The 25,205-nt window shown below is 49.1% G+C and overlaps 1 protein-coding gene across 1 annotated transcript in view; it reads right to left on the bottom strand.

The window, feature by feature from the left end:
* The window catches only part of Tbc1d22a (TBC1 domain family member 22A), a 286,103-nt gene extending 277,956 nt beyond the window's left edge, over positions 1–8,147 (bottom strand). Inside the window, exon 1 of the mRNA XM_021216494.1 lies at positions 7,929–8,147. Within this exon, the coding sequence (XP_021072153.1) occupies positions 7,929–7,990 (62 nt within the window). The 5' untranslated portion in view covers positions 7,991–8,147. The remainder of the gene's footprint in view (positions 1–7,928) is intronic.
* Between the last annotated feature and the right edge of the window lie 17,058 nt (positions 8,148–25,205).

The following is a 25,205-nucleotide window of genomic DNA, read 5'->3' as shown; positions in this document are numbered from 1 at the left end:
CCTTACGGCCAGTCGCCTTGCTGGCAGAAAGCTTGGTTCCTGATGCTGGACTCCTGTCACAGAATGGTCTGCAAGGCTCCACATGGCAGGTCACAGATCTCTAGGGGGGAGGGTTAGGGAGAGCGCTAAACTACGGGAAAAGAAAGGTCATTCTCCTGCCCAGGACCATGGCAAGTTACCACAGCCCTCATCCTGATGGAGCATGGAGAGCTAGGGGAGAGAGCAGAGCAGGTCTCAGGGTCTTCCCTTCTCCACACTCCTCTTTTTCCCTGGACACAGCAGGGAGCCGAGTCCATTTGCTCCCTCATGGTATATTAACTACATAAGAAATAACCCCAAAGCCGGGCGTGGTGGCGCACGCCTTTAGTCCCAGCACTCGGGAGGCAGAGGCAGGCGGATTTCTGAGTTCGAGGCCAGCCTGGTCTACAAAGTGAGTTCCAGGACAGCCAGGGCTACACAGAGAAACCCTGTCTCGAAAAACCAAAAAAAAAAAAAGAAAGAAAGAACCCCAAATCAAAACAGTAAGGCTTTGGTTGCTGGGTTTGGCATTGAGAGGTGCCAGGGCCTCACATATGCCAAGCCAGGCAATGCTCTACCTATGAGCTATACCCAAGCACACGAGATTTTTTTTTAGTTCTGTCTTCATTTAAAATTAATTCCAGTATCGATTTGCTATATTAAATATGCAAGGAAAATATAACTCACATTTATTTTCAAATGTGGCTGATGAGATGAGACATCTGACATGGCAACGTGAAGTTCTCACTGAGGAGTAGGAAAAAGAACTGCATACATGGCAGAACCACCTGCTGGTGCCTCCACATACACACCCCCAGTCACACGGGGATCCACCACAGTGAGAGAATCCTCCTCCCCTGACACTCTCTATAGGGAGGCAAATTCCAGGGCTTCTAAGATGCTGAGAAATGGAAATGTGGGCACCACACAGGTAAACAGCATTTCAAAGCCACCAGTCAGGAGACAGCTAAGAACATGGGGCAACAAGGACAAGAGAGGCAGACCTGTTTAATCTAGGGCCAGACGAGCAGGCCACAGGATAGAAGAGTCCCTGCTCACTTCCAGCACCCAGAATAAAGGTGCACTCCAGTGGCTATCCAACAACTCGGAAAGCTGCTAACCTCAATAGCCAGCCCATGGGCAGGCGCAGGGCTCTGCTAAGAAGGTTCTGGGGCCAGACTTAGTTCCTCCCCATTAGATAGCCTCAGCACACTCCATACAGAGAGCAGAGGTTAGAAGGTGGTCCTGGGTGTCAGCAGACTAATTTAGATGTGGGCCATTCTACGCTGGAAGCTCAAGGGGGAAATCATTTCCGCTCATTCCAGCAATGGGCAGAATCAGAGAAGAATGAGATTCTTGCAGTTAGGGGAAGAGCATCCCCCTCTCAGTAGAACGCTGCTCCCAGCTTCTCAGGACAGCACATTCCTTGGCATCTGATCCCATCCTCCCTGGGCAAGGCCAACAGCTGTGGACCAAGTTCCAATCACACTGATCCTCTCCAACCATTTTACAAGTTCACACGGTTACACTTGGACCCACCACAGGCCAGGACTAACCCCAGTCAAGGCCAACTGGTTCATCACACTGACCAGTGTCAGTGTGACTTGCCTCTGCCATGTAGCATGGCTTACTCACAGGTTCTAAGGATGGGAACACAGACCTTTGGGACCATGATTCTGCTTACTGGGTCACAGGCTGGTAATCATGGCCACCCCTGATATCCAGGCTGTCAGTGAACACGCAAGTTTCACTTGGCAGATCCTTGAGCCTGTCGACTCCTCTCCAGCAGCCTCTGTCTGCCTCACCCTGCCTGCTTCCTCACAGCCTACCTGCTTCCTCTTGCCCACTCTGCAAGGCTGAGCACCATGCCCTGCTTACAGACCTCCAATACTCTCAAGACTCAGAAGTCAGGCCCAGATCTTCTCCACAGCCTTGAAAAGCCTCCAAAGCCTTTGTAGCCTGGTGTGCTGTAGCTGTGTTCATCCCTCCTCAGCCACAGGTGTCCCCTGAGGCCACCCTGCATCTCTGAGGACAGCCTGCTCCTTCTGCACTTCCAGGTCCCAGCTTAAACAGAATGTCCTTGGAAAGGAAGTGATCATTTCCCCTTGTAGGAGCCTGGTATTATGCCAACATGCCAAATTATGACCTTCACAGAACTTCAAGCAGCATGCATATTCACATGTGCACTGACCCTAACCCCTGCTGGCCTCCATGGGCTACATCTGCTTATCCAGCATTCAGTCTCTGGCACATCAGAGGTGCTTATACACATGTGAATGGCTCCATTATCCCCAGCACTCCTCCCCCTTTAGTTAAGACTGAATCGGACCTATTGAGCAGTCTCATTTGCTCATACTCCTCATGCCTCCAACAGTAGGGGCTGAAAGCTCTCCAGGGCACAGCACTAAGGCTGCCCCTCTGCTCCAGCCTTACCCCAAGAATGCAGGACCTTACCATAATTGAGCTTGGCCTTTCTTGCCAACATTGCACTTCCAAATACCATCCCGCCCCTACCCTCCTGTCAGCAGGACCCAGAGCCCAACAGAGCCGTGCTAAAACATTAAGCATCACCCCTACCCTGAAAGGCTGCCTGTGTTCACAAACCCAATGTGTGGGAGTTTGTCTTGGCATTTAAAGTTAAAGGTGGCAGGAATTCCAGCTGTGACGACGGCAGAAAGCAGTAGCTCCTCAGGAGTTAACAGAGTCAGCGGCTCCAGAAAGAGACAGGGACTCAGGCTTCCGATTTTTATTACCTGCCTACTGCCTTCCCCATTTCAATAGCCGCCACTCCTGTCCTCTACCCCAAAGTGTCCCCAGAGCCTCCCTCATCGCCTCCCTGCTTCTGCCCTTCTCCTCTCTGCCTGTCTCTCTTCACTAAAGCAAACAAAGCAACCCTGTTACACAGAGGGCTGCCCCTGCCACACAGCTACTCAAGTGCTTTGAAGGCTCTGACCCACTCAGGATGACAGTAACAGTCCCTATCTTACTTTGACCGTATAACCCTGTCCACCACCTCAGCTACAATAACCTTGCCCGTTCCTCCTGTCCTCACACACCAGTCCTATTTGAGGAGCAGAGCCTCTAGCACATGCCATCCCTCTGCCCAGAGCCCCCTTCCTCTAGCTACCTATAGGGCTTTCCCTCACTGCCTACAGATCTGTACTCAGAAGACACTTGCTCAGTGTGAGATGCCCAGCCACTGTATCACCATGGGACCCTCCAGCTACATCTGGCTCTAAACTACCCACCCTCCTGCCTTACAAAGATTTGATAGTGGTTACCACCTTCCAACAATCAGCTTTCCAAGGACAGAGCACAAATCCTAGTCGATTTTGTTCCTGGCAAATAGCATGAGTTAAATAAAAATTAACGGGGCTGGTGAGATGGCTCAGTGGGTAAGAGCACCCGACTGCTCTTCCAAAGGTCCGGAGTTCAAATCCCAGCAACCACATGGTGGCTCATAACCATCTGTAACAAGATCTGACGCCCTCTTCTGGAGTGTCTGAAGACAGCTACAGCGTACTTACATATAATAAATAAATAAATAAATCTTTAAAAAAATAAAAATAAAAAATTAACTAGATGAATAACTTATCAAGCTCTCAGGTAGTCCAAGAGATATCCATCTCTATCTATCTATTCATCCACCTATCTATCTGTTTGTCTGTCTGTCTTTCTGAAAGAATGGAGCTAGGCTGTGGTAGATGGTTCTGTGTCAACTTGGCACAAGCTAGTTATCTAAAAGGAGGGAACCTCAACTAAGAAAATGCCTCCAGGGGCTGGAGAGATAGCTCAGCGGTTAAGAGCACTGACTGCTCTTCTAGAGGTTCTGAGTTCAATTCCCAGCAACTACATGGTGGCTCACAATCATCTGTAATGGGATCTGGTGTCTTCTCCCAGTGTTTGAAGAGAGTGACAGTGTACTAACATAAAATAAATAAATAAATCTTTAGAAAGAAAGAAAGAAAGAAAGAAAGAAAGAAAGAAAGAAAGAAAGAAAGAAAGAAAGGGAAAGGAAAGGAAAGACGAGACAAGACAAGATGAGAAACGATAAGATATGGCTGTAGGGCATCTTCTTAATTAGTGATTAATTGGGGAAGGACTCAGTCCATTGTGGGCAGTGTCACCCCTGAGCATACTCAGGGTACTGGGTGTACAAGAAAACAGTCTGAACGAGCCATGGAGAACAAGTCAGTAAGCAGCATACCTCATAGCCTCTGCATCAGCTCCTACCTCCCGGTCCCTATCCTGTTTGAGTTCCTGTCCTGACTTCCTTCGATAATGAACAGTGATAAACCCTTCCTTCCCAATTTATTTTTGGTCATGGTATTTTGTTGCAGCAATAGAAACCCTCACTAAGACATAGGTCAAGCAAATCTTCCCTTAGCTGCCACAGCCACCTGATCTACTGTAGCCCTGTCCCATTGAAGCTACAGCAACCAAAGGCTCCAGGAATGGCAAAAACTGGAAGTATCACACAGATCACAGGATGAGATGGCTAAAGCCCACTCAAATGGGTAGCCTCCTGGTAAAAGGTATAGTCTTTCTATGTGTTGGCTCACCCAGAAAAGGAAATTCTAAAAAATAAAAATAAAAAATAAAACAACTCCATTAAATACACATACAAAGACCAGAAGTGCACATAAGAGAGGGAGCTTAAGACCATCTATCACACAACTCTCCTAGCCCAATTTTTCTCTCACTCCAGGCTAATGTGAGAGATAGCTGGGATCAACCACCATTTCTCAGTCCTTCACAATGAAGATGAGAGCAGTGTACTTCCTAAACAGGCAGAGCCTGTGGCCTAACTGAAGAAGCCAGTGCGTGAAGGAGCACTTGAGTCCACGCTGCGGTTGAGACAGCAAGGCATTAAGGAAGCAGGCTGCAGGTGAAGTGTGAAGAGTAAAAAAAAACGTAATCGAGGAGGGAAGGAACATTCAGTCAGCTAAACAGAGCGTGAAAATGCAGCTTCCCATGTATATGGAAAATACAGCATGGGATGTGGAAGATCCTAGAAGCGAAGGCCACCAGCAGCGCACAGTTCAAAAGAGTGAATAAGAGTAGAGGCTAAAAAGCTGAGCAGTGGCCAGGTTGCAAAGGTGTGAGACAGCACAAAGGAACATCTGTGTGTAACAAGCATTGCTGAGAGGCAACCAAGGGCTTTAAACCCACCCTGCCTTGCTCAGTGTTGCCTAGAGGACAAAGCCATATCTTGCGAATGGCAAATTCCTAGTAGACAACGTATCAGTGGAGCACCAAGAACAGTATATGGCAAACACCAGGTCCTTGATGGAACTCCATCCATCATCTTCACTACCAAGGAACTGAGAAGGGTTCTGCTGTGCAAAACTCCCTTCACTGTCTGGAACTCGGAGATAAGACTCTGTGGGCACACACACACACACACACACACACACACACACGGCTTCCCTGGTTGAAGACAACAATCATGAAGCCCACTTAAGAGTGGGCAAGACCCTGGGAGTCTAGTCTAGATCTCCGCTAGCACTTTCCTGTACAGGTGAACACACAGAATGTGGACACTGAACAACTCAGGAAGGAATGGGCCACACCTCTGCACACTCTGCTTCTGGGAGACTTCCAGACTGTCACCAAAACCAGAAACACTACCCCAGGGGAGGGCTACAGNGCACGTGCACAGCACAGAGGCTGCACGGGCTCTCTTCAGCGCCCTGCCTCTCCCCTGTGCAGTCCTCAGCAGCACCCTCCAGCAGGTCACAAGACTCCTCCTCATCAGTGCATGGGAGCTGCTCTCAAAAGTGCCTGATATGCGACACAGCAAGAAAGCTGAGAGGAAAGAAGGCTGGCTTTGGTAATGTGGGGTCGCAGCAAAAAGACTGGGACCGGGTCAGTTTCCTGTGACATCTGTAGTAGCCTAAAGAGGTGGAAATGTTTCCTCTTCCTGGGTCGTGAAACCAAGATGTCAGCAGATTGTGCTGTCTGAGGACCATTTCCCTCCACGTCTAGCTTCTGGTGGTTCCCGGCAATCCCGGTTTTGACTTGTAAACACATCATTCCAATCTCTGCTCCCATCTTTGCGTGGTCATGCCCCCTACTTCTGCCTCTCCTCTGTATATGAAGTTCCATGTTCTTACAGGAACCAGAGACTGAGTGATGGACGCTCCATGGCTCAGTAACGTCTACAGAGACCCTGCTTCCAAGCAAGGTCAAGGTCACAGTCACAGTACAAGTATTAGGGATGTCACTGTTTAGCCCAGTACAAAGACAAACGACCACACCAGGTATAGTGACCCACTTGTATACTGGAAGAATGAAGCAGGAGGGTCAGAAGCTCAAGGCCAGCCTGCACTATAAATGAGACCCTATCTCAAAAAAAAAAAAAAAAAAAAAGGGCACTACCAAGAGACAGTATTTAATGGAAAGGGTCAATGAATTCTACAACTCCATACAGCAACTCCATTATTTTTAAATCTCAGTTGACTCTTAACAATAAATTACAGTTCATACTTAAGAAGAACTGAGGCCGGGCAGTGGTGTCCCACACCTTTAATCCCAGCACTTGGGAGGCAGAGGCAGGCGGATTTCTAAGTTTGAGGCCAGCCTGGTCTACAGAGTGAGTTCTAGGATAGCCAGGGCTATACAGAGAAACCCTGTCTCAAAAAATAATAATAAAAAAAAAGAATTTTAAAAAGAATAAGAACTGAGTCTCAAGATGTGAAGGCAACAACATAAGTCACACTGCCACATGCTTCTGTTTATCTGGCACTAGGCTCAACATGTTGGTCCCTGTCACAGTAGGACCTTCTACTCATTGTAAACTATAACAATAGTTTTTATAAAAGTTCTTAACTATTCAATCAATTCCAGTACCAGTACTATAAAAAATACAGTGCCTGGGTACCTTTGAGGACTTCCTCCATCTTCCAAGTCACTGTGGTTAGCAGTCAGTAACCCTTGCTAACCCCGGACACTCTGAAAAGCACATTTTGTGGCTGAGTCCGGTGGATGTCCAAGTTTACAATTTTAACATTCACACAATGGTGTCTCTTAGGAAGCACAGGAAGACAGACCATTTTCTGTGCTCATGAACGGTTCTACTTAAGTTACCTCAATGTCAAAACCTTCAGGACTGGAGAGGTGGCTAATGTTAAAATCTTAAATTTCATACCTGAGACTTTGGCTAGAGAACAGAATAAACTATGTTTGAAATGGACTTTTCTGAAATAACGCTAGTCAGTGACTGACTTGATCTTAGGTATTTTCCGGGTACTGTCTCTTCATTCCCTTAAGGCCTAGAGAGGCATCAGGTCATAACCAATCACAGAAGGACTTTGGAGCTCGAGCGCTTCCAGACTGTGCCCAGGTATTTTAATTATTATTCTGTGTTTCCTGTTGCTGTCAAAAGACGGGTGTCCAGAGGCCAGAAAGTGGGACCACAGAAATTCACAAGGCGCTTCCACGCTCAAAGCAAAAGCATCAGCCCACATGAGAGATGAGAGACGAAAACCTAAGTGCTCAAACCACTGTGCGCCCCGAAGAGACCGACCTCCCCTGCAGGCGCTGCCTCTCCGTAGCCAGTTTCCTGACTCAACCAAACTCTCCAGTGCATGACCTGGGTCAGTTTCTTCCAGCTTCCCCCAAGGGAGCCATGGAGTTTCGCAGGGGGGAACCTGCCAGACTCTGGAAGCACTTGGGGCAGCTCCTCGTCCTCCTTGCTCGTAGGCACGGTCACTGTCACCTTCCAGATCCCACACTCCCACTGCGGACCCCGACTCCCCTAGCCCCTCACATCGCCCAACAGTCTCCTTGGAGCCCAGGTTCTCCTCCCCAGACTCCTACGCCACCCGCACTCCAACAGGACAGCAGGACAGCACGGCCACCTGACCCCTGACCCCTGACCCCGACCGGGTCCTCCCCGTCACACCCACCTGCCCGGGACCTTGCTGTTGCTGCGCTTCCAGAACTGCTTCCTGGCCCCGTCGCTGGCCATGGCCGCTCCTCATCCCTCAGATCCGCAACCCTGACACCCGAGAGCGGCCGGTCACACTTCCAGCGGTCCTCTCCTGTGCCCCGGTGGCCCCCTCCGTGACACCGGGACTCCGAAGCGTAGAGCCGAGAGGCGCTTCCGCCTCCGTCCGGAAGTTGTGACTCGGCGGTTCCGGAAGTCCCGCCTTCGTGTCGGGCAGTGCTTGACGCCATGAGAAGGCGACGCTGGGATGTGTGCGTGGCCGTTGCGCAGGGAAGAAAGCGGAGTCTTCGGGCTGCGTGTGTTCGGGCGGCGCTGTATCCCGGCCTCTGATCCCCGGGGCGGGTCACCCGCCATGAACTCCGGAGCCGCGTGCGTCTGGGGTCCGAGTCGGCCTTAGTTTGCTCGCATAGCAAGGGCGGAGAACCAGAGGAGCAAAGCGCAGATCGCGACCCTGCTGCGGGCGGACAGGCGAGCGGGAAGATGGAGAGCCTCTCCCGCTATAGTGTGATCCAAGCCTCATCGCCAGGGCATTGACCCCGGATCAGTAAAGACGGCACAGTGAAGCGAAGGAAGCGACTACCACCGGGGCATATCTGAAGCGATGGCGCGGATCCGCCTGGGCTTCAGCTGAAGATCGAATAAGCACGGAGGCATGAAGACTTCATCTTGCCGGCGCACGCGTGCTTCCAAGACCGCAGTAAAGTGTGCTTTAATTGTAAGATACATGCAAGATCCAAAAATCTTAATACGGAAATGTTAGTTATAATTTCATATTAAATGATACTTTATATATATATTGGGTTCTGTAGAATATATTGTTACGTTGACATTCACTTTTTTTGCTGTGTAGCGTAGCTACTTGAAATTACGTGGTTCGTATAAAATTTCTATGATCGTAGACTCAAGGATGAGAGGCTGGCATATCAGGCCGGAGCTTTAGTGGAACACTGGTAATGCCAGCTGCCGGTGGCCTTTACTATGAGAAACATATTCACGACCGCTGTCTTGTGCACTTTTTCTGCTTTTGATATGGTCTCCTTGTTTAACCCAGGCCCTGACCATATTCTCAAGACCCAGACTTCTAGACATACTGAAAGTGGTGTTGGGTTAGCACGTGGTGGATGCAAGAAATCACACTAAAGGACTTTATATGGCTTAGCCCGGTTGTGTGCCAGACTTACCCTCAGTAGGATCTCAACTTTGTCCCCATTCTTTAAGAGTAAAGCCTTCTGCAGCTCCTTTTAGACTGCAGCAGCTACCTGACACTGTAGAAAGGACCACCTGTTCCTCTTCATTTCCTGCACAGCCATGGCCTTGAGAACTGAAATAGTAACATCGTAAATGTTTGCTGCCTGGATAACAACCCCAGGGCTCTCTAGGAATCCCTCTTGACACATTTATAGAAACTTCAGGAAATGCCAGGGACAGTGTCAACAGGTCCTGGGTGACTTCTTCAGGCACAACCTATGGAGCATAGCTTAGGCTTCTCTTTGGAATCCTATTTCTAATAATCCTTGGAATCTGAGAGACCTAGCAAAACGTAAGATTAATAGCCATGTCCTAGCACTGCCTGGAGAGCTCTTTGAAATAAAACTTTAGTGGCACATTGCTATGACCCAGCTTCTCAAGAGATTGAGGCAGGAGGATGGAAATTAAAAGGTGGGTGTGCGCACTTCAGTGGTACACATACTAAAATTGGAATAATACAGAGATTAGCATGGTCTAAATTTACAAAAGGATGACACACAAACTGGTAATATGTTCCTGTGTGTGTGTGTGTGTGTGTGTGTGTGTGTGTGTGTATTAGGCAGAAGCCAGTAGTCAACCCTAGATGTCTAGCTAGACATGGTGGGATATGGCCCTCACAGACAGCACAATCTGCTGACATCTTGGTTTCACGACCCAGGAAGAGGAAACATTTCCACCTCTTTAGGCTACTACAGATGTCACAGGAAACTGACCCAGTCCCAGTCTTTTTGCTGCGACCCCACATTACCAAAGCCAGCCTTCTTTCCTCTCAGCTTTCTTGCTGTGTCGCATATCAGGCACTTTTGAGAGCAGCTCCCANCACATTACCAAAGCCAGCCTTCTTTCCTCTCAGCTTTCTTGCTGTGTCGCATATCAGGCACTTTTGAGAGCAGCTCCCATGCACTGATGAGGAAGAGTCTTGTGACCTGCTGGAGGGTGCTGCTGAGGACTGCACAGGGGAGAGGCAGGGCGCTGAAGAGAGCCCGTGCAGCCTCTGTGCTGTGCACGTGCNCTGTAGCCCTCCCCTGGGGTAGTGTTTCTGGTTTTGGTGACAGTCTGGAAGTCTCCCAGAAGCAGAGTGTGCAGAGGTGTGGCCCATTCCTTCCTGAGTTGTTCAGTGTCCACCTGTGTAGGTTGGCTTCACCTACAGTCCTAGATACTTAAGAGGCAGAATGGGAGGCTCAGACCAGCCAGGAACACAGCCATGCTCTGTCTTCCTCTCCACTCAACAGCTTACTTACCTCAGGCGAGAATTTGAGTTAGACCCAGCAGTCAGGGGCCACAGCCTCACATCTTTGATTTCTGCGGCTCGGCAACCTCTTAGTCTACCTGCTGTCATCAATTCCCAAGACTTCTAGGGACTCCCCCTTTCTCTGCCACCCACATGGATGTTCTAGGGCACACCAGGATTCTACATGATGCTAAATATGAAAACCCAGGTCCATATGTTTATGCCACAGACAGACACTTCCTATGAGCCATCTCACCATGCCAGTGTATCATGTTTTTAAAATAAAACCTGAGCATCGTGGCATAGGTCTATAATCCCAGCCATCAGAGGCTGCAGATAAAAGATCCTCAAGTTTAAGGTCAGCTTGGGATACATAAGACCTCTGAAAAGAATTAAAATATACACGTTAAAGGCTGGGGACTTAGTGGTAACAGTGCTTACCTAGCATAAGTGTGCGGTGCCTGGGGTTGGGGAAATCTTAAAATCCTCCCCTAGTGGAGTTCAAGAGGCATGAGCCTCTAATACCAGCCCTTGGGATGCAGAGACAGAAGGATCTCAGAGAGTTCAAAGCCAACCTGGTCTACACAGACCCTGACTCAAAAAAAAAACCCAGTAGGCTGCAGAGATCTTTTCCTAATCTCATCCATGAGACCTCAGCAGGGAAAAGGCCCTGGCAGCCTCAGGAACCTGCTCCAGGCCACATCAAAGCCAGTCCTCTCCAGCTTCCTCTGCTGTATGCAAAGGTTGAGAAAGCAAGGAGCCAACAGGAGTAGGAGGAACCGTGGAGCCGAGAGGAAGAAAATGCTGTGTAAGAGCACAGGGAGAATCTGTGCAGAGACAGACTAGGTGTGGCAACGGTACCCTAAATTCAGCCTCAGCCGCTGTAGGCTTTCCTGCATACTGGCTTGGGGGCAAGGAGTGAAGCCAAGGTTACACATCTGCATCGCAAGGTCATGTCCGGTCTGTGACGTCTCACTCAGACACTATATTAAAGAATACACATTCATAGATGAGACGGGCTGGTTGAGAGGCCAGGGGGAAACAACCTAGTGATCAGGGCCAACACTGTCATGACTTGACAGTCACCAAGACAAAGCCAAGGTAGGGAGTATTTAGAAGTGGTTACGGGAGCTGGGCGCGGTGACACACGCCTTTAATCCCAGCACTCGGGAGGCAGAGGCAAGCGGATTTCTGAGTTCAAGGCCAGCCTGGTCTACAAAGTGAGTTCCAGGACAGCCGAGGCTATACAGAGAAACCCTGTCTCGAAAAACCAAAAAGAAAAAAAGAAAAATAAAAAAAGAAATGGTTGTGGGAGGGCAGAAATGGGATTCAAAAGGAGAATGTAGGAAGATAGGTTTAAAAGTTACAGCAGTGTGGGGTTAGGATTAGGACCAGACTAGACAGAGTCCCAAATGAGGTAAGAAATCTGTTGAGTGGAGCCGCTCGGGGAGAAAGACAGAGCCTGGCTGTGTTCCTCAGGCTGCTCTGATCCTCCCACTCCGCCTCTCAAGTGTCTCGGACTCTAGGCGAGGCAAACAGTTGTTGCTCAGTAGCTGTAAGAGAGTTAGACGAGCAAATGAAAAGCAGCAGTACACTGCTTGACAAGGAGAAGACTGAAGACAACTGCGAAGGCCAAAACGGATGAAAATGTGGGTTTGTAAACAGGCTCCTATGGCCTGCCGGAGGGGGCTTCAGGTGCATTCGATAGCTCCGGCCATTTAAAATTCCCTAGTAGATAAAGATTGTGTGCTTGCTACTCAGCAATTTCCCTCAGGTTATACGCCCTGGAGCAGAGGACCCAGCTCGCAAGGAAAAGAATGTTCATTTCATCTTCTCTCCTCCTGGAGGTGGGGGTGGGAAGAAAAGCAATCAAAATGTCATCTGCAGAAGAATTGACAAACGAGTTTGCCCGCTAAAAAACTCTGTAATAAAAATAAATTCACTTTTACAGACATCAACATTAATTTCACATGGTTGAGAGAAAAGGCTATAATGGATGCATGTGGCACAATACCATTTAGTAGTGTTCTGTTTTATTAATACCATTTTTTTTAAGGCATGAGAATGCTAAAAGCCAAATCCAGGAGTGTTTGCCTCTGGGTGTTGGAACAATAATCAGAAAATTCACAGGTTTCCTTGTGCTGTCGTGATTGTGTCTTAAAGCAGACTACAGTCAGGTGCTTGTGACAGACAGTCTGTGTGGTTTTTCCACATCTGTGATCTTTGTACATTAGCATGTGTCTGAGCTCCTGCTCTGCTCTGCACTGAGCTGCTGTGAACTTAGGGGTGAGGCAGATTCAAACAACGCAGCCTAGAATAGGCGGGGTTCACTGGGAGGCTGGAGGGACGAGGAGGACGGTCACACTGGGTCTCTTGTGACCGGGACTTGAGGCTGCGTAGGTGAGACAGGACAACATGCAAGAAACATCACTGGTTAAGGAAAGAGAAGAATCGGTGAGTAACACGGGTCTCAGTGTAATGGCTGGGAGTCTGAGTAGAATGGCCATCCCAGCGCTCCTTCCCACTCCCCAGCTCTGCTGCTCGCTCCTTCTTCCCTCTCTCCCTTCCTTCTCTCTCTCCCTTCCCTCTCTTCCTTCCCTCTCTCCTGTGAAGTTCCTTGAGCCTTGAGGACAATGGACTAACTCAGGCGTTTCCTTTAGGTCTGAGAACTCAGTAGTCTGAGTTGTTCTGAGTCTCTAAATTGATGGATGCCTACTGCAAAGAGAGGCTTCTCCAAACATTTCGATAAACAAATGTTTAAAAGGCAGTTTGATAACAGGCCCACTTAGCAAAACAGCCGCGTAGGTCTTTCCCTTAGGGCCTGTGACCTCCCCAGCCATAGACTTTTGACCAGGCATGAATTCCCTCCTGTGTAACAGGCCTCAGATCTAATTTTTAAAGTGGCTGATTAGCCCACACCACTCTTGCACGACTTGCCTGGCAGATCGGGTACTATAGCATTCAGGGTCTACCTGTGGCAGAGCCTGGGACGTTCAGTTGTGTTCTCTGCACATTCTGTGCAAGAACTGCAAGCAAGATGAGAAGCTCTGGTTCACCCAAAGTCCCTCAGAGACGTAGCCACCTGCACCTGCTCCACAGGAGCTGGCAAAACTTCTGTGGCAGCTACCCAGTAAGAAGATGGTTCTGTTTGGAAGTGAGATGTCCCTCTCAGGCTCCTGTATGTAAATCCTTCGCCCCCAGCTGCTGTTGGCTTTAGGGAAATGGGAAACCTTTAGGAAGTGGGCCTCAGTAGGGGAAGCATATCACTGGGGTATACTTTAAGGAATTTGCTTGGCCCAAGCTGTCTCTGCTTCCTAGCTGCCTATAAAATGGAATCAGACTGGGACCACTCCTACTGTGCCCTCTCAAATCACCAGGCAAGATAAATCCTTCCTCCCTGAAATTAAGCACTCCTCTCACTACGGCAGCAAAGCAGGAAGCATGTGAGCATGTGGTGAAGACTGGGTGTGTTAAATGTTTGTCAAAAATACAGTTGAAATATATATATATATTGGAGAGATGGCTGAGCTGTTAAGGGCACTGACTGCTCTTCCAGAGCTCCTGAGTTTGATTCCCAGCAACCACTTGGTGGCTCACAACCATCCGTGATGGAATCCCTCTTCTAATGTGTATGAAGATAGCAACAGTGTACCCATATACATAAAATGAACAAATAAATTTTACTTTTAAAAATCCATACAGGAAATAGATACAATTTTTATAACTAAGTATGTGTTTTAAGAAAAGCAAAATTAATCAAGACATTTTAAAAGGAAATACAAATAAAAATAGGACACATGGCATAAACCTGTAATGTCAACACCCAAGAAGCAGAAACAGGAAGATCTGGATTTCAAGGCCTGCCTGAGCTGCACAAAAGGAGACTTAAAAGATTAACAGAAGGGCCTGGAGAGATGGCTCAGCAGTTAAGAGCACTGACTGCTCTTCCAAAGGTTCTGAGTTCAATTCCCAGCAACCACATGGTGGCTCACAACGATCTGTAATAGGATCTGATGCCCTCTTCTGATATGTTTAAAAAACAGCTACAGTGTACTCATAATAAATAAATCTTTTTTAAAAATTAATAGAAAATACATGAAATAGCATTCATCTCTAAACTGACAAAGATAAAGAAGAATGATGTATAGCCAGGTACCCAAGAGGCTGAGACAAAAGGATTGCAGGATCAAGGCCAGCATGTAAAACTTAGCAAGACCCTATCTCATAATTTTAAAGTTTAAACATTAGAAGGACTGTGGATATAATTCTAGATAGGATGATTACCTACCAGGCTTGAGAGCCCAGGTTCAATGCCCCCTAATAACAGAATAGGTGTGGAGATACACACCTTTAGTCACAGCACTTGGAGAGGCGGGTGGATTTCTGTGAGTTCAAGGCCAGCCTGCTCTACATAGAGTTCCAGGACAGCCAGGGCTACATAATAACAAGATCCTTTCTCCAAACAAATAATCTTCAATAAAACACATACACGTGCACGCATGTGCGTGCACACACATACACATGACATGGCTGAGAAGCATCATAGTCAGTGTGAGCATAGATCAGGACCACATTTCTACAGCACCATCTGACAAACTGGATGAGTTCAGAACTCTACAGATGTACAAACTTTTGGCACTTTAGCCTCTAGGCGTTTACCCTGCAGAACTGGGCAAAGAGACACACATCTTTAGTGCCACCTCTACCACTATTGAAAACTGAAAAATGACAGTCATACGTCCAACTGTAAAAGCAGTGAGTTAAATGAACTGACACAGCTGCCAGTGCAGGGCAGAGTAACCCTCAAAATAAAAACCCTGCCTCAAAATAAAAAGTAAAAATAAGGCTGGGATATAGCTCAGTGGCTGAGCAGGATATCAGTATTCGTGAGGGCCCAGGTCACTAGAAGAATAGAAATAATTTATGCACTACTATTCATTGGAAAGACGCATTTCCATCTTTTGTTAGATTGCATTATACATGTAGACTGAGAAGATTCTAGAACTCCGCTGTATGAGTTAAAATGTTTCCAGATGAATAAAACATACACTGACTTAAACAATTACAGGAAGTTACTGGTTGCGCAATGGGGGAAAAAAAGTAGGAATAAGTCACACTTTGGATACAGCCAGCCCAGGCTGTAGGTCCGCTTAGGAACCAGGCTCTTGCCTCTGGCTTCCTTCCGGTGGTAATAAAAGCTGCAAACTGGCTTCCTTCATTATCATAGATGGCTGCTGGTACCCAGTGAAGCGGCAGGCAGGCATTCTAGTTCAGAGCTTGCCGTGTAGTAATGAATCCGGTCCTAAACCAGGCATGGTCACGCCCACGTGGATACCTGCACTGCCTGGCTTCAGTTTAGATACCAGTTGTCTCTCTGTATCTACAAGTCCCACGTCTGTCTTTTTCTATTATCTTTCCCTAAGTAGAACAGTATGACAACCACCTCATAGATTTGCATGGTATTGGGTGTTACTTAAGCTATGACGGGAAGGTATGTGTAGGCTCTGTGCAAATACTGTTCTGTGTGTGTGTGCATGCTCACACATACATATGAGTGCTCACGCCACATGTGTCCACATACATGTAGAACCCGAGTCAAATATCTTGTCCGGCTTATTTTTTTTTTTTTGAGACAGAATCTCTCACTGAACTTAGGACACACTGATTTGGCTAGAGTAGCCAGCAAACACCAGGAATCCGTCTGTCACTACCTCCCCAGTCCTGGAGTTACAGACATGGGCCACTGTGCCCAGTTTTTCTTACATGTGCAGCAAACACAAAGTAAGCCATTTCCCTAGCCATCTTCTTTTATATAACGGATGGACTGACCTGACACATCTGATAATTGAGGGAGTCTATAGTCCTCAAGGATGCTGAAGGTTGGCTGAACTTGCCATCCCTAAAGCAATCATTGATTGGCTTATACCACTCACCCCTGGGCACAGCGTAGGGGCAGACCTTTTCTATCCCCCTAGTCCAACTAAAATGCAGGGCTTTCTGGGAGATGGATGGCCATTCAAATCAACTTCTAAAAGCGCCTTAGTGTGAATAGTCCTGCCTAGGCTGGAGGCTAGCTAAGAGCAAGTTGGGGCAAGTTATCTATCAGGATACATGTAATATATTGCCAGTATATATTACAAAGCCTGCTTTGCATGATCGCTCATCAATTTTACTACGGTGAAGCTTTCTTTATTTAAATTTATTTTATTTTATGTGTATGGGTGCTTTGCCTACATGCATGACTCTACACCATGCGCATGCAGTACCCATGGAGGCCAGAAGAGGGCACTGGATTCCCAGAAAGTGGAGTTACAGACCCTGAGCCTCTATGAGGGTGCAGGAAATCCAACTTCAAGAACAGCCAGTGCTCTTACTAACTACTAGGCTGTCTCTTCAGCTGTCTTAGTTAGGGTTCTATTGCTGTGAAAAAAAACACCATGACCAAGACAACTCTTAAAAAGGACAACATTTAATTGGGGCTGACTTACAGTTTCAGAGGTTCAGTCCATTATCATCATGGCGGGAAGTATGGCAGCACACAGGCAGACATGGTGCTGGAGTTCTACATCTTGATCTGAAGGCTGCCAAGAGGAGACTATCTTACGAACCGAGAGAAGCCTGAGCATATAGATACCGTAAAGCCCACCCCAACAATGACACACCTCCTCCAACAAGGCCACGCCTACTCTAACATGGCCAGACAATCAGGGGACTTTCAGGATGAATGTATCACACAAGTGGACAGGTAAATCAGAAAGAGTTCCCTGGCAGCAGAGAGAGCACCGTGAGAGCGTCTGCCCAGGCGCTGCACACCCTGGCTCTGGTGAGCAAGCCCCTCCTACCCCATGCACACGACTCCTTAGTGTTGTCTCCTTCTCATTGGCCCCCGGGGGTTTTCTGGAGTGACACCTGGAGAAGCAGTGAGTGTCTGACACTGTGAGTTGTCCCCAAAGTCAGCAGCTGTCAAATGGGAGGCTCAGAGTGCAGGAGGGGACGGGGACTGGGTTCCTCACTTTGCGCAGGAGGATGTCTACACAGAGGGAGAACAAACCCGCACGCACGCACGCACGGCAGACGAGGAAGGAAAACATCAGTGGAGGTTTTGCCACCTGGATCCAGCTCTTCCTGAGCTCCTCTCACCTTGCTCTTAATTACAGGAAAAGGTTACAATGACCTTGGTGACTTACAATGACCTTGGTGACAGACAGTGCACCTGGGAAGAGGCCCTGGAGGCCAACCCTGGGCAGACTCCACCCTCAGTTCTCTCCGGCTTCCCCGCTCCCTGCCCCCTTTCATCCTTGAGCTGCTGTGGTCATCACATCTCCAGGTACTGAAGAAGAGAACAGACTCTCCTAGGTGGGAAACACCCAGCCTCCATTGCTTCTGCAACCCCAGGGCTGTGAAGGTAGTGACAGAGGCCATGACCCTGTGACTCTGGCCAGGGTCAGCCCTGCAGCTAACCCTGTCTTTTTGCAAGACGAAGGATTGGGCTAAGGGCAGCCTACCACCAGGGAGGAGCCCTAGCCAGAAAGAAGAGTGTCTTAGGCTGCTGGGGTGGAGCCGGTCTATAAGAAAACATCATGTTGGAGATGAGGAGCCTGGGCAGTGTCAAGGAGCCCCGTGGGAGCAGGACCTCTTATGCCTGCATGGAAGCCAAGGTCCTCCCCTAACCAGTTTTCTAGTTTTTAGAGACAGGGTTTCACTGTAGACCAGGCTGGCCAAATAAATGATCGTCAACTAAACTAGACAGAATTTAGACCCTTGCCCCAGAAGGCTATAGAGCCACAGAAGCCTTGTCCTAAAGCACAGGTCACTCTTGGCCCTTCCGGATCCTACCACCCATTTTACAGTCGGGGGGGGGGGGTTGGGGAGGGAGGGGTGGTCAGAGTCAAGTCTTCAGGTTCTTCTGGCACCAGTGAGAAGAATAGGCTTAGCTTCAGGGCTGGGTCTTGTCCTTTCCAGGGCAGACTTGATAGTGTTGGGAGGGGGGGGAGTGGCCTGGGCTTCACCTTTCCAACCTATAAAGTGAGGATTATGGTTTCTGCCCCGCCCAACCCACAGACCTTCTGTTGAGATCTGGGGGAGGCAGGGGAGTTAAGGGGGGGGGAGCACTGGAGTAGAGAGGGGAGAGGTTAAAGGGAACAGAGAGCCGAGTCAGAGCCTCCTCGTGTTTTGAAGCAGCCCCAGATGCTGCTGTTGCCTGCCCCAGCCACAGCTGGTTTTCCAATGTGCCAAGGGCCCTCCCACCAGCTTCCCCCAGGAATCTCTCCCCACCATGGCTGCCCATTCTCCTCCGGAGGAGTGTGGCCCATCACACAGTGGTTAGCTCAAGAACCATCAGTGGTAGCCGGGCGTGGTGGCACACGCCTTTAATCCCAGCACTCGGGAGGAGGCAGTGGCAGGCGGATTTCTGAGTTCAAGGCCAGCCTGGTCTACAAAGTGAGTTCCAGGACAGCCAGGGCTATACAGAGAAACCGTGTCTCGAGAAAAAAAAAAAAAAAAAAAAAAAAGAACCATCAGAGACTCCTGGTGTCTATGGAACGACTCTGCTGTTAGGTTCAGACTTCTCAAGGGGTTCCTTCTTTTTCTCCCTTTCCCCAGTCCTCTCTGTATTGACTCCAGGATCCTTTCAACCTGTTGCTGAGACCCCTGGGACCCCACAGCCCCAGGGTGTCCAACCCCCCATTTCCAGAGCTCATTTCTCCAGTTTGTGCCTTCCACTGGATGCTTTCCTGTCCCAAGTGCCAGTTGACTTGACGATGTGTTTCTGGGGCATATGTAAGATCCCAGAGCTGTCTCTTAGGTGGCCCAAGCTTCTGGGGACTCAAGTATATCCTAGCCAGCCTCTCTCTGAGCCTAACCACGCCCATCTGTAAAAGAGGGAACTGGCTCCATCTTGCATACCTCATAAGAAAAGATCAAAGAAGCAATAACCAGGGAGTTGCCCTGGTGAGATGCAATCTCCTGCCAACTCCTGGGACTGGGGTTTACTTGGCACAAAGGCAACTCAGCAAACACCTCTTACAAGAAGGATTCTGAGACTCGGTAGGACTGAGGGTCCCCAGTACCCGACAGATGGCACCATGCCAGGCTCAGTCCCACTTCCTTAAGGCACAATGCACGGGTGAGTGGTCACAGAGGATTCCTGCCCTGGATGTCAGCTGCTCCTGCTGTCGCTCCTGCTGTCCTAATGCAGAGACCGTTGGCCCCCATGGGATGGTGGCAGCCTGGCAAAGGGGTCTCTTTCTTTCTCCCTTTTTATTTAACTTTTTTGTTGATTCTTTGTGAACGGCACATCACGCGCTCTGTACTGGCTGGTTTTATGAGTCAACTTGACACAGGCTGGAGTTATCACAGAGAAAGGAGCTTCAGTTGGGGAAGTGCCTCCATGAGATCCAGCTGTGGGGCATTTTCTCAATTAGTGATCAANNGNGGNNGNNCCNNTNNNNGNNGTGCCATCCCTGGGCTGGTAGTCTTGGGTTCTATAAGAAAGCAAGCTGACCAAGCCAGGGGAAGCAAGTCAGTAAGTAACACCCTTCCATGGCCTCTGCATCAGCTCCTGCTTCCTGACCTGCTTGAATTCCAGTCCTGACTTCCTCTGGTGATGAACAGCAAAGTGGAAGTGTAAGCTGAATAAACCCTTTCCTCCCCAACTGCTTCTTGGTCATGATGTTTGTGCAGGATTAGAAACCCTGACTAAGACAGACTCCAAACCCACTCATCTCCCCATCCCTTCAAATCCACTCTCCACCCTTGCAACCTCTCTCACAAATGAAACTAAATTAAAATAGCAAACAAAAACAAAGCAAAAAGAACCCCCCCCCAACAAACAAAAGTCTCATCTGGAAGCTGTAGTGTGTCACAGCGTGTCACACAGCATATTCATTTTTGTCCACACATCTTTACTTGCAAATGTCCATTACAATGAGTCATTGGTTTGGTTAGAGGCCTCTCGCTTTGGCTAAGCTATCTACACTGGATCCTCACCGGGACCCCTCTGGATATCCTGTTGTTGCTCTGTGTTATGTAGATCCTTCAGCTTTGGATCTGCCTGACCTGCAGGGGGTCTCTTTCTAATGTCCCCCTATGGCTATGTAGTCACAGTGACACACTCATGTTTACTTCAGGCTATTTCCTTTTCTAAAGAGGAAGGAGGTGGATCTCTTTCTGTACAAGTTTAGGCAGGAAGCCAGGCAAGCTCTGTGCACCTAAAACTTGTCCCTGTGACACAGGCTTGTTGCTCCTAGGACTGTCACAGAATGCACACAACAACCAGCACTTGGCCAAGGATACGACCAGAAAGACTTAGAGAGTTACAGATGGTGGGAATTCCATTGCTCCACCCTGAACTATTCCCTTGCAAGTGGGCAAGCTGGGGACGAGAGGCCAGTGAATCATTCAAGGATGTCACGAACTAACCCTACGTTGCTAGCCAAGGCTATGGCTGGAGCCCCCTCTACTCTGTGTATGTGTGTATGTGCTTTTACACGTGTGTGCACATGTGGCAGAGGGTATGTATAGAAGGCACAGGTTGATGTAAGGTGTTTGTTGGGTGAGCAGTCAGGTGTGGGGGAAGCAGGTGCCTCTGTGGGCCCATGTGGAGGCATCCCTTTCCCCTGAGAGACCAGTCACACACTGGTATAGTAGAGAATAGAGTTTATTCAGGGCATGGGGAGGGGAGTTAAGAGGGTAGAAGAGACAGACAGAGAGAGAGAGAGAGAGAGAGAGAGAGAGAGAGAGAGAGAGAGAGAGAGAGAGAAGAGGCCACTGACCATGAGCAAGTGGAGAGGGTGGGGAGGACAATGGGGAGAGAGAGGGTAAGGGACAAGAGGACAGAACAGGAGCAAAAAGGTGAGAGAGGAGGCGGCAAGCAACCCATTTTATAGAGTCAGGCACACCTGGCTGTTGCCAGATAACTGTGGGGCGGAGCCTAGACAAAATGCCAACATCAGGTATCTACCTCAGTTTCTTTTCACCTTGCTTTTTCTTTTTCTTTCTTTCTTTCTTTCTTTCTTTCTTTCTTTCTTTCTTTCTTTCTTTCTTTCTTTCTTTCTTTCTTTCTTTCACTGAACCTGGAACCTGAACCTCTAAGCAAACACCAGGGATGCCCCTGTCACTACCTCCCCAGCTCTGGAATTACAAGCTCACGCCAGCTCACCCAACCTCTTTTGAGTGGGTTTTGGGAGTTGAACCCTCATGCTAATATGGCTGCCGCTTCCCCAACTGGAGCTGCCGCCTCCCCAGCGCACGCTTTGTTTTTATTTTAAACAATTCGTTAATCATTCATTTGTGCATTTATTGTTCACAGTGGTGGAGATGAAACCCAGAGCTTTGTGACTGCTTTAATGCTGAGCCGTGCCCTCCACTCTGCCCTCTCTGCCTCTCCACTCTAGCCAGAGTGAGCACCCTCCTCCGTCCAAGGGAGGCAGGACACAGCAGAGAGGGTGGAGAAGGAGGAGGAGGAGGAGGAGGAGGAGGAGGAGGAGGAGATAATGTGAAGGAACAGATGAGTCGGGGGCTTTCTGAGAATCCTCCCTCAGTCCAGGGATGGTTTCTGGGGCTGTGACTGGCCACAGGTGGGAAAGGTATCCCCAAAAGAGCCTGATCTCGCTTCTGACACCCCAGGAACAGCTAGCTCCAGGGTGGCCCAGCAGCCTGGGCTCTGTTCACTGAGAGCCAAGCTTCTGTTTGAATGTGGGAGCACAGTCCAGGCCCCACCATCAGCACATAGGACCCAGAGAGACCCCCCTGGATTCCTGTATCCCCCTTGTCTGCTTTCAGGGGAAACAGCCAAACAAGAGAAAGAAAAGGCCAACATCATCTAGTGTATGGGGGACGGGGAAGGGGGTGTTAGCCACCTCACCTTAATGCTCTCATGAGTAAGCAGGCACAGTTCGATGTGGTCCCCAGGGGAAGGGACCTCACACTCCTGCCCATTCCCCGGAGAAAGAGTGGATGGAATTTTCCACATCCCAGATGCTGAGAGGCTGTGGCCCATTTGCAAGCCCTGCTGATGAGCTAATTAGAGCTGCTGGTCTATTTCTGCTCAATACCTAAATGAGGTCACTAGCCTGGTGTGCCTGCGAGGAGCCTGGTGAGGAGACTAAGGGTGGCTGGACCAGTAGGCGGGCTTCATCTCTGAGGAGGGCTATGGGACCTACCTGGGAGTTTGGATTTAGGACTGAATATTGGATCTAGGATTTGAAGTGATGAAGCCAGGGTAGTCCCAGTAGGATAAGAGGGGTGGTCATCCCAGGCCCAGCCAGCCCAAATTGTCCTCATGTAGCTACTCCTGGTCTCTCTCTCTCTCTCTCTCTCTCTCTCTCTCTCTCTCTCTCTCTCTCTCTCTCTTTCATTTTAAGACATGGTTTCTATATGTAGCTCTGGCTGTCCTAGAACTCACTCCAGAGGCCAGGCTTGCCTTGAACTCAGAGATCCACCTGCCTCTGCCTCCTGACTGCTGAGATCCAATGCATGCATCACCACCGCCATGTCTTAGGAACTCACCCTTTACGACCCGCAAAAGACCAGCATCCGGGTCCTTGGATTGCTCCTCCTCTCAGCATAAACAAACCCTGCCCTCCCCCAGGTGGGACAGGGGCCTTTCTGCTACCCCAACACCAGGCTCAGGGAATCATGATTTTCATGACTCCCAGGTGTCTCTCTCCACTGTGCCCCAAACTGTGGGCTCTCGTTTTGTGAATTCCTTTAGTGAGCTCTACACTATAGCAAGTTGCTGTGTGTGTATACTGGCTACCCTGGGCAGCAGCATGGCGTCCCCTATGGTGGGTCTTAGGGTCTATGTTTACAGTATGGAGTGTACAGGGGTGCACTTGGCAATGTCCGGAGGTGGTTTAGTCTTATACTGGAAGCCATTACGGGTGTCTAGTGAGTGGAAGTATCCCACAGTTCTGGGGACAGCCCTGGCACAAGGAAGGTAATATTTGCCTGAGAGACCCTGGTGAAGGCACTCGGCTGCTGGCAGGCAGAGCCTGGGTTTTGAGTTCTAGTCTTTGCCCGCTTGGATCTATGATCTGGCTCTCAGTTCTCATGCTGAGAAGCTGAGACTTCAAGGGCTGAGAGTAGGCTCTCATCACTGACATACACAAAGCTGGGTCCTCAGAGCCACCCCTCCCTCTCCAGACCCCTGCCATCCTCCTTGCTGTCTTGCCCAGGCCATAGTGTCCTCTTGGGATCCCCATCTCTGCCAGCTGTCCTTTCCATGTTGTGGGTGGCAAGGCCACTAGTCACCCACAGAGCTGCTTTGGAAAAGAGAGCCCAGAGGAGCAGCTGTAATGATGTTGGCACAGTAGGTGCACATCAAGGCTGTCCTGGTAAACTGAGGCATGGGGCTCCCTGGGGCAGATCGACGGTCACATGCTCACTGAGCAGCAGTCTCAAATGTGACCTCCAGTCCAGACTCACAACCCCATTGGCTTCTTGGACAGTTTTCTCACACAACGACAGGCACCCACCCACCCACCCAGACATGATGCTAGGCAGATATGGGAACCCAAACCCTTATTGCCTGCACCCTGTCAATCACTATAGACATCAGTTCTGCTTTGGGACCACCCCAATCCAGTCTGCTCTGACTGGCCTAGAATACTCCAACCTGATACCGAAGCTACTATGTTTTTCTATTTTATTTCTAGGGCTGGGAATCGAACCTGAGGCAGACAGAGTTGGAGCTGGAGAGGAGGATAAACAAACAGCAGCCCTGTCAATGAAAAGCCAAGTGGGAGGAAAGGTGTGGAAGTGATACCATTTCTCACAGATAAGCTAAGCCAAACCCAGCGAGGCTTTACACCAACTATGATACTTCAGTGCAAAAGCACCTCTCACCTCAGTGGGGATAGCAGATAAATTTATCCCAAACCTAAATTTAAGTGACCACAGCCCAGGAACCCAGACTAGGTCTAGGTTACTCCAAAATCCGTGTTTCAACATGAATTCGCTTTTCATGATCTTTTTTTAGTCAAAAACAAAGAAAGTCATAAATCAAGGTGCTTTTCAAGTATATTGATGAGGGCATCAGAGAGACGGCTGCAGCAAAGAAATCTCAGCTGTGGGCCTCAGATGGTGTCCGATAATTCTTCACTGTGAGGTTGGTGGGCGCTAGTGGTCTGCCAAGTGAACACATTTCAAGAGGGTTTTATCTGTAAGTCTTAGAACAGTGTGTCCGAGCCAGAGGCGAGCAAGGCACGGCTAGCAGGGGCCCGAAGATAAGTCCAAGATGACTGGAATTAGGCCCTGGACCTGCCACATTCCTGGCTCTCCACAGTCGAAGTTCTGATCAGTTCATCTGCTTTGCAGAAGGTTCGGTGGAAGGCACAGCTTTTTTTTATGTGAACTTTTGTTTCCAGGTGGCTATAGCCAACAGGGAGCCATAACCAAGAGAGCGGACACGCGAAGGATGGGAGCTTCCGCGCCCTTATGGGCTTGTCAGGTAGTGAGGCTGAATGGGAAACAAGAGTTAAACAGAGAGGGGCAGAAGACACAACAATCCCACTCCTCTGTGTACCCGCAAAACCTCATCCCTGAATGTCCGAAACCCATTATTTCTACAGCCAAAGAGTGCAAGCAACCAAACGCCCATCCACCCATGAATGAATTAATCAATGCAGCACGCCAAGACAGAGTACAAGTCAGCCACAAGGAGAGTGGAGACAGACAGAAAACGTGGATAGACTTTCTGGTGGTTTGAATATGCTTGGCCCATTGGAAGTGGCACTCTTAGGAGGTGTGGCCTTGTCG

Source organism: Mus pahari, chromosome 17 (assembly GCF_900095145.1).
Source record: "Mus pahari chromosome 17, PAHARI_EIJ_v1.1, whole genome shotgun sequence".
Taxonomy (NCBI): Eukaryota; Metazoa; Chordata; class Mammalia; order Rodentia; family Muridae; genus Mus; species Mus pahari.
This window is presented reverse-complemented; position numbering and strand designations above follow the sequence as displayed.